This window comes from Amblyraja radiata, chromosome 1 (assembly GCF_010909765.2).
Source record: "Amblyraja radiata isolate CabotCenter1 chromosome 1, sAmbRad1.1.pri, whole genome shotgun sequence".
Classification (NCBI taxonomy): Eukaryota; Metazoa; Chordata; class Chondrichthyes; order Rajiformes; family Rajidae; genus Amblyraja; species Amblyraja radiata.
This window is the reverse complement of record NC_045956.1, coordinates 11,362,839-11,375,274: the sequence shown is the minus strand read 5'-3', so window position 1 is coordinate 11,375,274 and position 12,436 is coordinate 11,362,839. Positions and strand designations below refer to the sequence as shown.

Genomic DNA, 12,436 nt, shown 5'->3' with positions numbered 1-12,436 from the left:
AGATGCTGGAAAATCGAAGGTACACAGAAAAGCTGGAGAAACTCAGCGGGTGCAGCAGCATCTATGGAGCGAAGGAAATAGGCAACGTTTCGGGCCGAAACCCTTCTTCAGATATTCTGATATGATTAACTGTTATAGGTCAAACTTAAAACAGCAATGAGAACAATACAATGTGCAAATGATATAATGATTATAGTTTACAGAGTAGCTTTTAATAATTAATACAATGGTTTTAAACTGAAAGGAGCATATTGAGCACAAAACTGAATGGAAATTCTATATAATTTGACAGTTTTAAATGCCAGCATCTAAACCTAATTGTATTTTCACCCACTTCAATGTGAAACAAAGAAATACAATTTAATTCTGCGTGCAGAAATCAAATTCAATGTATTTTAGGATTGAAAAAGAAACAGTAATACCTATAGATCAATTTTTCCATGATGTGTACAAATCAGGTAAATTGTTTCTGGTAACATCATGGAAAATGGTCCTGCTTATTGCATTTCTAACCCTGTACGTGAAAGTAGGATAAACAACAGCTTCTTCTCATGCCCCAGGCAAGAATAGTTAATAAAGACTTCCAATAAGGGCAGTAAGATGCAGAGAGTATTCTACTTTCTTATAAAAGCAAATGACTCGGGTAGTTTATTCTATTAATAGACAGGAATAACTACACCTACAAAGTTAACAACAAACTATTGTTTCAGATAAGTGAAACTTGCAATTTGACATCAAACAAACCAATATGATCTAGGATTAAATAATGATGGCAAAATGGGGGGAATCAGTTGTGGATTCATAATTCACAACCTGCATTCTACAAACAATTTCAAGATATCTTACCAACAAAACTAATGAGGTATTTAATATACTTCCTTAATGACTGTGGGGAAGTGAGAATAATTGGTCTCTCCTTGGCCCAGTGGTATGAATGCTTCTGTCAGAAGGGTCTGACTGGTACCTTGATCCCGCAGTTTGGGTCTTTAACACTAGGGGCCCTTCATGAACTATTTAATTATTAAAACTCTTTCCAAAGATAACAATCTGGGAACCACAGTATTTTAATTCATCCCACAGGCCCATGGATTGAGCATTAAGACTTACAACAGGTGCTGAATTACAAAAGGCATAATCCAGATCTCTGATGTATGGAACCTTCCATTTCGGTTCTGTGTACACTGGTCATCATCATTAGAACTTTATTTCAAGTCAATTAAATACATGTTTTTACTTCTAATGCAGAAAACATCAAGGCAAAACTTCATCCCCATACCTTTGCAGACAAATTCAAACCAGCTGTACACTTTTACTGAAATCAATGTAATATTCAGCAGCTGTTTCGAAAACTAATGCTTTAAACACAGAAAATAGTAAGTGTGTGAACCTCAGAAGGTCTATTCCTTTCCCAAAGCCTTTGATAAACTGACAATTGCTGGCAGCCTGTCACGACAGCACTGTATTCCTGTACAGAAGGATCTGAATCTCAATCTACAGAATCACTTGAACTGTATTCACCTCAAAAGGCAAAGATTGCTTACAATGTTTCACAAAAGCAGGATTAGAAAAAAAAATAGGATGAGTTACTCTGCAAAGGTAACTGCAATGCTGGTCAAAATGAGTGAGTATTATGGGAGCAAAGTAGAAAGACATTAAAGATTGAAAGGAGGGGGAAACATGGATGACATAATGTTTATAGCCAAGAAATGACAGGGCGAATTTCAGAAACAAAATTGCTTTCTGGCTAAATTCAAAACATTTTAACAAAAAAATAGATATATATTTAGAAGATTGGAATGCAGGCAGAACTGCTGGTTTTTACCCACATAAATACTAACAAGTTTAGGAGTTGCACTGCAAAATATTTGTACTTTTTGCAGATTCTTGCCAGAAAATCTATCGCAATATCCTGCTGTTAGACTCTACAGGATCAGGAACATTCAGAATAATTTGACTCTTTCGACACATGGAAAAACAAAGGAAATATCCTTTTGAGTATGGGGGCTTATTCTCAACCATCACTACTCATGGCTTCATTGAAATGGATGTAAATGCCTCCTATCAGCAAGTTCAAATGTGCAGCTTCGCATGAGTACTAGTGATGCACCATGCTCAGAAAAACCTGGGCCAAAATGTTGTCATACTACTTTACAATAAAAATTGCCGATGAGAACCTATCACCATGCAATGATACCATATTTCCAGTGGTGGCAATGTCTCATCAATCTCTCCGTCCATGTAGCATGAAATTACTTTGCTCCAACAGTTCTTCTTCCTAAATTCCCTCAAGGTTTCAGTTTTTAAACAAAGAACAATATCGGAATATATAGACACAAAATGCTGGAGTAACTCAGCGGGACAGACAGCATCTCCGGATAGAAGGAATGGGTGATGTTTCGGGTCGAGACCCTTCTTCAGACTGCGTCATGGGAGAGGGAGATACAGAGATAAGGAAGTGCAAGTTGTGTAAATGAGACAAAGGGGATGGAGCTCAAGGAAGACGTAGAATAGATCGTTGTTAGCTAGGAGAAGGTAACAACAAAGTAAACAGAGGTAAAATGTAATTGAGGACAATCAGACTGGCCGGAGAACTGGGAATGGAGGAGGGATGGAGACAGAGGGAAAGCAAGGGTTACTTGAAGTTAGAGAAGTCAATATACTTACTGCTGGGGTGTAAGCTGCCCAAGCAAAATATGAGGTGTTGTTCCTACAATTTGCGTTGGGCCTCACTCTGACAATGGAGGAGGCCCAGGACAGAAAGGTCAGTATAGGAATGGGAGGGGGAGTTAGTGTTCAGCAACCAGGAGATCAGGTAGGTTTAGCCGGACTGAGCGGAGGTGTGCAGTGAAACGGGGTGGTTTGGCTGGGAAGGACGAGTTAACCAGGGAGTTACGGTCTCTGCGGAACGTGGAAAGGCGTAGAGATGGGAAGATGTGGATAGTGGTGGGATCCCGTTGGAGGTGGAGAAAATGTCGGAGGATTATGTGCTGCATCTCTCCCTCCTATCCCCATTCTCCTGCCTTCTCCCCATAACCTCTGACACCCATATGCGACCGCTGATGGAGTGTAAGGTGAGGGCTAGGGGGACTCTGTCCATGTTGCGACTGGGGGAAGGGGGAGCAAGAGCAGAGCTGTGGGATATCGAGGAGACCCTAGTGAGGGTCTCATCTCTGATGGAAGAGGGAACCCCTAAAGAATGAGGACATCTCAGATGTGCAGGTACAGAACACCTCATCTTGGGTGCAGATGTAATGTAGACAGAGGAATTGGGATAGAGTCTTTACAGGAAGCAGGGTGGGAAGAAGAACAATATCGGAATGGTGCTTTAATAAAAATAATTATGAATTTAATTGCAAATGAGTGGTTTAGGGAGTGGGAGATGCTTGTTCACCATGGATTGCATGGTTGTCCCACATAATTTAACTGCATGGTTCCTATGTCTTTTTCCTCTACAAGTCTCCAATGAAGAGACTGCCAGGCTGATCAGTGCATGATTTCATGACACCATCTGAGCTTGGTAATTCATTTTCTAAGTCACTTCACAAGGTATTTGGGCAGACAATCGAAAGCTTGGTCAGATGTACCCAGAAGGTTTTAAGGAGCTTCTTAACACAGAATACAGTAAGCAAAGTGGAGGTTTGAAGAAGAATTTTAGAGTTAGGGCATTGGCAGCTGTCAGGTGAGAGATTGAGAGAGAATTGATTTCTGTGTGCAAGCGAAAGCTAGTTCAGCGATCCTGTCTACAGACATGGGGAATGTGCAAGTCCCAAACTAGCTGGTTCTTCCCGACCAGCTTTATCCCAACTCTGTGCCCACAATAGACACAGAATCCAGCAGTGAAGTAAAGGTGTGGCAAGTCCCCACTATTAACGCAGTGAATCTGCCTAATCTGCCAGGTTAGATCAAGTGCTGGATAGAGACTCCAGACATACGAGTGGAAAGTAATAAAATATAGGGTAATTTCCACTATTTCTTTCCTGTTTTTGCACTGTTTTTTAGAATTATTATTATTTTTTTTTTCAATGTTAAATATTCACGTCCTTGTGCATGCTTTTAAATAACAGAATTTCAGACCGTTCAGTAAACATCCTTAATTTTTTGTTGAATTCGACAGCTGGTTAACCAAGGGATGTGATATAGCCAAATGTCAACAATTTTTTCAACTGTTTTGTGGACAAGACATGCTCTGCCCACTACACCTGCCCATTGCATCTCCCCATGCTGCATTGTAACAGCAATTCCCAGAGCAAGGAACGAGGAACAGATTAGCTTTGGTTTGGACATTATACCATTTATATACATACAAAAAATGTTACTGCCTGCCATGTGTACTGGTGGTAAGTGTGAACAGCTAACTGCAGGCTCAAAATTCTGGGATAAACCTTTGATTTAGCATTACTGAAACCAAAGTTTGAATAGATGAAATGCCCAGTGAAAGCAAAACAACAGAAATATCAAACAATATACAAAAATGTGTATTGTTTTGCTCCTTTACTTACTGTTGGGATATTCTCCAACACTGTGGTTCTTCCCATTCCAGTACCAGAGAAGTAGAGTTGCATCTCGTGAGCCCGACAGGACATAACAGTCACCTCCAATGTACGACTCAGATCTGGCTAAACAGGTTACGACATCCCAGTGTCCAAAAATCACCTGAGTGAGTTTACCTAAAAAGAAATGAAAGAAATCACCATTAACTCCATTTTAAGTAAATGTGTGTCGGTTCATGACCCATTAGTGACATTTTATTCCAATACTCTTCAGGGTGTCACTTACAAGTAATGAATGGTTTTAATGATTCCACAGCATTTCTCAGGAACATTCACATCATTTATGAATTATTAGAATAATAGATCTTCTATTACCCTATCATGCATTCAACATGGGAGAATATCAATTTTGGTTGGAAAATAATCAAATAATTGAAGTAGAAAGCAGTTAAGGATGAGATAATAACATTTCAAGTACATTATTTCTTGACTTTGAGAGACTGAAAAGATCTACAGCATTTTAGGTCCAATTCTCTGCAATGATTATGAAAGGCAAATTTATTTAAAAATTGACAAACATAAAATAAGTAATCTTACAATTACAAAAGGTAATTGAAGGTCCCCTGTCTCCATCAATGGTGTGGATGTGCAATTTGCAAATATCTTGGAGTTTACCTGGACAGTAAACTGAACTGGCCCAGGAACGCTGAGGCCCTGTACAAGAAGGGACAGAGCCGGCGGTACGTTTTGAGAAGGCCCCACTCTTTCAATGTCTGCAGCAAGATGCTGCAGATGTTCTATCAATTGGTGGTGGCCAGTGCCATCTTCTTCGCAGGGACGCCAACAGGATTAACAAATTCATCAGGAAGGCTGGCTCTGTCCTGGGGCGGAGTTGGATTCATGGGAGGTGGTCTTGGGGGGGGGGAGGATGCTACTCAAACTGCGGAGAATCTTGGACAGTACAGCATACCCCCTCCATGACATGCTGGTCAACCTGAGGAGTACCTTCAGCAACAGACTGGTTCCACCAAGATGCAGTATGGAATGACACAGGAGATTCATTTTCCCTGTGACAAACTGTACAACTCCTCCCCCAGCTTAATCTTTGCGCATCCCCAATCCTTTCCACTCGTCACTTTAATTTCATGTATCTTGTGCTTTATGACTGTTGGCAGTCCAATTTCCCTCCTGGGTCAAATAAAGTTCTATCATATCGTATCGTAAAAACTCTACTGATGTCAGAACAATTCTACTGTGGTCGGTATCTGTGACATGTTGTAAAGAAGACAGATTGAGAACGTCTCCATTATTGAGTGGATAATGTTGTATATTTTTTATGAGTGGGAAGATAACTTCCTCACCTACTTCTTTCTATACTACTTGTACACTATTTACCATCCAGGAAAATAACATAGATAGATTCTTGATTAGTACAGGTGTCAGGGGTTATGGAGAGAAGGAAGGAGAATTAGGGTAGGAGGGACAGATAGATCAGCCATGATTGAATGGTAGAGCAGACCAGATGGGCAGACTGGCCTAATTCTGCTCCTATTCCTTATGACCTTTGGTAAACAATTTCAACTGCTCACGATTCCCTCTTTCCCCCATCCTCAACTCCCAGAAATGACAGATGAGAGCACGTGCCAATCTAACAAAGCATGTTAACTGTGATTTTCGTTCTTTCCATTGGTGAATCACCCAAATGTAATTGGTGTCGCCGGCAGCCTTTGAATCTGTTTGTGGAGATTAAAAGAACCAATTCACATTTAACATACCATGTTTAACAGAAAAATGAACCATTAACCATTCTCTTTTCCGAACAATCTCTTATCCATTACCTACATGTTCAATGACATCTGCTTAGTTTCAGAAAATTCAAAAAGTCAAAGTTTTAAAAAGATATATATATGATACACACACACAGATATATATATATATAACACACACACACACAAACACACATATATATATATTTGAAATAAACGGTCAAAGAATGAATCCAATCCAATCAGGATGTAGAAGAGTGCTTTGCACAGAAATACATATCATTGCACACATGTATTCACTTAAATGCTACATATGATTTGTATATAACTTTAAAAAGACCAGCCTGGAATGTACATGCCTAATAATAACCTCAAAGGTTTTCCAACAGAAATGTTTGAAGTTGAACACTGAGGATCTAACAATTATCATTTCAAATGCTGACAAGCAGGTGATATTTAAACAAAACCATCAAATGGTGAATAATATGCCAAATTATGCTGGACTGAGGCTTAAATGATTATTTGATACTTTCAATTAAAAACATTAAACAGTAACCTAGGCAACAGTACTATTGCTTCTAAACAGAGAACCCTATATTTAAGCATTATTTTATAATGTTGCAATGGATTTATTTAAAAGAGCTACAATCAAAATCTATCTATTCGATGACAAATAACATTGCCTCACATTTGTACAGTTACTTTGAGATAATGGCATTGACAGAAATTATTTGGCCTCGGTTAATGGAGGCAACTTAGGAGGAGTTCACTGATACAGAATCTAACAGTAACATGGAAAATAGTTATATTAAAAAACTGACCTTGTGAAATTCATCACTGAAAATATGACAGGATCTAGCCATGTATCAAAACAATGAGTGGAGCAATTTTCCACTGGAGCCCAGAGTATACAAAGATAAAAGCATTGCCAATGCTTATATAATTTTGTTCCCAGCATGATCTGTCTAGACACATACAACTTTTGGTCCAGATTTTAGCTCATCAACCAATGGCTAGTATACGTTTATGCTAAAAGTGTAGGCAAACTATGACAAAATGAAATGCATAAAATACATTAGGTTGAGCAAATTATGGGGACAATATTATTGGTGCAATTACATGAAATATAAAGATTAATATTAACCCTTTTGATGCTCAATTGGCGACTGAGGTCACTTACTTCTTTCTGAGGGAGTACGCCAATTGGTGACTTCGTTCCAACCAAGTTGAGACGCATTTTACAATAACAGTAGTATTAGGAGTTGCCAATAGACGTCGCTGGCATTCAGTTTCAGACAGGTGCTCTCGAGACAACACTCGAGAAATGGGTGTTTTCATTCAAAAATCGTGATAATTTTGCATGTGAACTTTTTGTTTCCAAAACCACCATGGCTGATTATCGTAGGAGCCAAACTGGTGAGTCCATTCTATGCGAGATCTTTGCAGACAGTGACTCTGAAGGCGAGGAACTTTCAAATGATTCCGACGATTAACTGGGTAATAACGATGATATTGAAAGTGAAATTTCTGATGACAACACCTCTGAATGTGACAAAAAGTTGGACCAAGGAGGTGATGTGGACAGTGACAATGCATCCCCTATCCCTCCAAGGCATGTAGCACAGAATCGTGGGCCTGCAGTGTTGACCGACACTCAGAATTAGATCAAGTTAGAAAGTGGCATGATACTTCTGAGGAAGAAATGAAAATGTATGTGGCCCTTGAAATCGCCAAGGGCCTGTGTAGTAAAAATAACCTCCATGATTACTGGGATAGTTTTTGGCTGACACAAACCCAGGGGTTCAGTCAAGCGATGAGTCGGGACCGATACATACTTCTGCGTTCCTTCCTGCATTTTAATGACAATACCAATCAAAAGGTGAAGGGTCATGTCGATTGTGACCCACTGTACAAAATACGTCCAGTGATAAATCTTGTGAAAGATACATATTTGAATTTTTATCAGCCACACCAAGAAATATCAATAGATGAAATAATGAAATGATTCAAAGGCCGCTTGAGTTTCAAGCAATATATCATAGAATCATTATCATCATTTATTAGCCAGGTATGTTTTGCACCATACAAGGAATTTGGTTTGCCATACAGTCCTACCAAAAAGGCAACGAGACACACAACTACATAAAAATTTGACAAAAACATCCACCACAGCGGATCTACATTCCCCACTGTGATGGAAGGCGATAAAGTCTTATCTTCTTTCCTTCTTTCCTCCCATGGTCGGGGGAGTCGACAGCCAGCAATCAAACTCTCATGTCGGGGCGAACGAAGCTCCCGCATCGGGACAGTCGAAACTCCTGCGGTTTGGAGTTCCCAAAATCGGTCCCTAACTAAGGACCGCGAGCTTCACGATGTCAAAGTCGGCAGCTTCCGCAGGTTGGAGCACCAAAGGCCAACCCCTGGCAAAGGGATCGCCCGCTCCAAGATGTTAAAGTCCACAGGCTCCGTGGTTTTGGAGCTCTGGAAGTCCCAAACAAGAGGCCGCCAACTCCACGATGTTAGGCCGCAGTGTTGACGGAGATAGGACATGGAAAAAGTCGTATCTCCGTCGAGGAAAGAGATAAGAAAAGTTTTCCCCCAATGACTTCCCACAAATACAAAACTCAAGATAAACTAAAGCATACATTTTACAACAAACTAAAAACACAAAGAAGTAAAAATACGAAGACAGACCATTGGCATGGCAGCCATTGTGCGGCGCCCCCTAGTCTGTCCCCAATGAGCCTAGTAAATGGGGTTTCCAAATCTGGGCTTTGTGTGAATCAGCGAATGGATATAATCTACAAAGGAATATTGACACCAGAAAAAGTGAGAACAATGATCGCAAAATGACCTTGGCGTCCAGTGTGGTGAAAACTCTTGTGAATGGAATTGATTCTAATGGCCATAAGGTATATATGGACAGCTTTTTCTCATCCACTGAGCTAAAGTGCCCTCTATAATGTTTGGGACAAAGACGCATCATTTATTTATTTGCCTCTGTACTCCACAATTTCAGATTTGTAATCGAAAAAAAATCACGTGGTTAAAGTGCACATTGTCAGATTTTAATAAAGGCCATTTTTATACATTTTGGTTTCGCCATGTAGAAATTACAGCAGTGTTTATACATAGTCCCCCCATTTCAGGGCACCATAATGTTTGGGACACAGCAATGTCATGTAAATGAAAGTTGTCATGTTTAGTATTTTGTTGCATATCCTTTGCATGCAATGACTGCTTGAAGTCTGCGATTCATGGACATCACCAGTTGCTGGGTGTCTTCTCTGGTGATGCTCTGTCAGGCCTGTATTGCAGCCATCTTTAGCTTATGCTTGTTTTGGGGGCTAGTCCCCTTCAGTTTTCTCTTCAGCATGTAAAAGGCATGCTCAATTGGGTTCAGATCGGGTGATTGACTTGGCCACTCAAGAATTGACCATTTTTCACCTTTGAAAAACTCCTTTGTTGCTTTAGCAGTATGTTTGGGATCATTGTCTTGCTGTAGAATGAACCGCCGGCCAATGAGTTTTGAGGCATTTGTTTGAACTTGATCAGATAGGATGTGTCTATACACTTCAGAATTAATTATGCTACTATCATCAGCAGTTGTATCATCAATGAAGATAAGTGAGCCAGTACCTTCAGCAGCCATACATGCCCAGGCCATAACACCCCCACCATGGAGCTTCACAAATGAGGTGGTATGCTTTGGATCTTTGGCAATTCCTTCTCTCCTCCATATTTTGCTCTTGCCATCACTCTGATATGTTAATCCTCGTCTCATCTGTCCACAAGACCTTTTTCCAGAACTCTGGTTGCTCTTTTAAGTACTTCTTGGCAAACTGTAACCTGGCCATCCTATTTTTGCAGCTAACCAGTGGTTTGCATCTTGCAGTGAAGCCTCTGTATTTCTGTTCATGCGGTCTTCTGTGGACAGTGGTCATTGACAAATCCACACCTGAAGAGTGTTTCTGATCTGTCGGACAGATATTTGGGGATTTTTCTTTATTATAGAGATAATTCTTCTGTCATCAGCTGTGGAGGTCTTCCTTGGCCTGCCAGTCCCTTTGTGATTAGTAAGCTCACCAGTGCTCTCTTTCTTCAAAATGATGTTCCAAACAGTTGATTTTGGTAAGCCTAAGGTTTGGCTGATGTAACAGTTTTATTCGTGTTTCTCAGTCTCATAATGCTTTATTTTACTTTCATTGGCACAACTTTGGTCCTCATGTTGATAAACAGCAATAAAAGTTTCCAAGGGTGATGGAAAGACTGGAGGAAAGACTAGGCGCTGAGAGCTCTCTTATACCTGCATTAAGGAGGCATTTAAAAACACCTGAGCAATTACAAATGCCTGTGAAGCCATGTATCCCAAGCATTATGGTGACCTGAAATGGGGGACTATATATAAACACAGCTGTAATTTCTACATGGTGAAACCAAAATGTATAAAAATGGCCTTTATTAAAATCTAACAATGTGCACTTTAACCACATGTGATTTTTTTTCTATTACAAATCTCAAATTGTGTAGTACAGAGGCAAATAAATAAATGAAGGGTCTTTGTCCCAAAGATTATGGAGGGCACTGTATTTTGCAATTCACAGCATTTATTTAACCTTTTGCCCACCCCTTGATTGGGATACAATATCTCTCCAATACATCATTCTAAGGTTTACGAGAATGCTGCCAGGACTTGAGGGACTGAGCCATAGGGAGGGGTTTGGGCAGGCTAGGGCTTCATTCCTTGGAGCGAAGGAGGCTGAGGGGTGATCTTATAGAGATGTGTGGGTTCATGAGGGGAATAGATGGGATGAATACACAGAGTCTTTTACCCTGAGTAGGGGAATCAAGAACCAGAGGACATAGGTTTAAGATGAGAGAGGAAAGATTTAATAGAAACCTGAGTGGGCGACCTTTTCATACAGAGGGTGGTGGGTATGTGGAACGAGGTGTCACAGGAGGTACTATCCAATAAATGTTCAGTTTTGGAAAAGTTTTCCTTGCCTCTGAAATACAGAGGCACTCAGGATTATACGAACAACTGAGGCTCTCAGATATTTGCTTTTTGTAGGGTAGTAACTTGTCAGCAGTTGGTCATGCAGTTAAACAATCAAAATTGTACTAATAATCATAGATCAATAGTATATGGCTGCACATATACACAATTGCTCAGAGTCTTCCCAGAGGGTTATTCAAAATGAATGGATGACGATAGGGCAGCCTATGGTGGGGCAAAAATAAGGATGACACACAATTGACCAGAAGTAGAGAACTACTGAATTCAAAAAAGAATGGTGTGATTATAGGCCACATGAGGTCCAAAAGATGGAGATCCGCAAGACAAAGGTCCCCTATCAACTTTCTGCTGCTACCCACACTCTCCTCTGACAATAACATTCCATTTCTCAGGAGCCATCTGTCAAGAAATCCAGAAATTAACAATGACATTCACCATTTCCTTCAGTGCAGCAGCACAATCACTGATCAACTGAAGAAAAGTGATTTTGAAGATTCAGGCATCAGACTTGGCACAGTGTCCCTGTCCATTTATATGCTTCTGAGATTTGGACTGCCGACAGCAGGTATCTCAAGTCACTGGGAAGATGCTACTAAACTCTGCTCTACAAAGTTGTTCAAATCTATTGGAAGGATATAGGATCCAACATCTTCTCCCAGGTCAACATATCCAGCATCAAGACTCTAAATGCACAGAGTCAGTTCCATTGGTTAGGCCATGTCACAACATGCCCACCAATCAGACTAAAAACACTCACTCTCTTAAGATAGGAGCCAGGCAAAAGTTTGGAACTGACAAAGTAAATATCTGATTATTGATGGACCTATGTATTCACAATATTTTCTTCTCTTATTTCACATTTGTTGCATTTACTTTCAACAATTGTTTGTCATTGCAGTATCTCTTTTTTTGTTTGAATCCATTCCAGTATTATTTTCAAAATCTAGGCAATATTTTAAAAGTTAGTATTTTATAGTTTGCATTTGACATACAGGTTGTTGAAAGTAAATGGATACACATTTGAAAATTGTTGGAGAGTTTAGTTGCTACTTTAAATCATTATTTTCTTCTTTAATCATTGCCTGAAGCAGTGTAGTCCCTTCAATTGTTTTCTCCCATCTGCAACTACATCAGTGAATGACTCCCAGCTTTATGCTTCTTCG

General features: G+C 39.9%; 1 protein-coding gene across 1 annotated transcript in view; it reads right to left on the bottom strand.

Moving 5' to 3' along the window:
- The window catches only part of lrba (LPS responsive beige-like anchor protein), a 672,999-nt gene that overhangs the window by 37,274 nt on the left and 623,289 nt on the right, over window positions 1-12,436 (bottom strand). Inside the window, exon 52 of the mRNA XM_033017677.1 lies at window positions 4,500-4,667. Within this exon, the coding sequence (XP_032873568.1) occupies window positions 4,500-4,667 (168 nt within the window). The remainder of the gene's footprint in view (window positions 1-4,499; window positions 4,668-12,436) is intronic.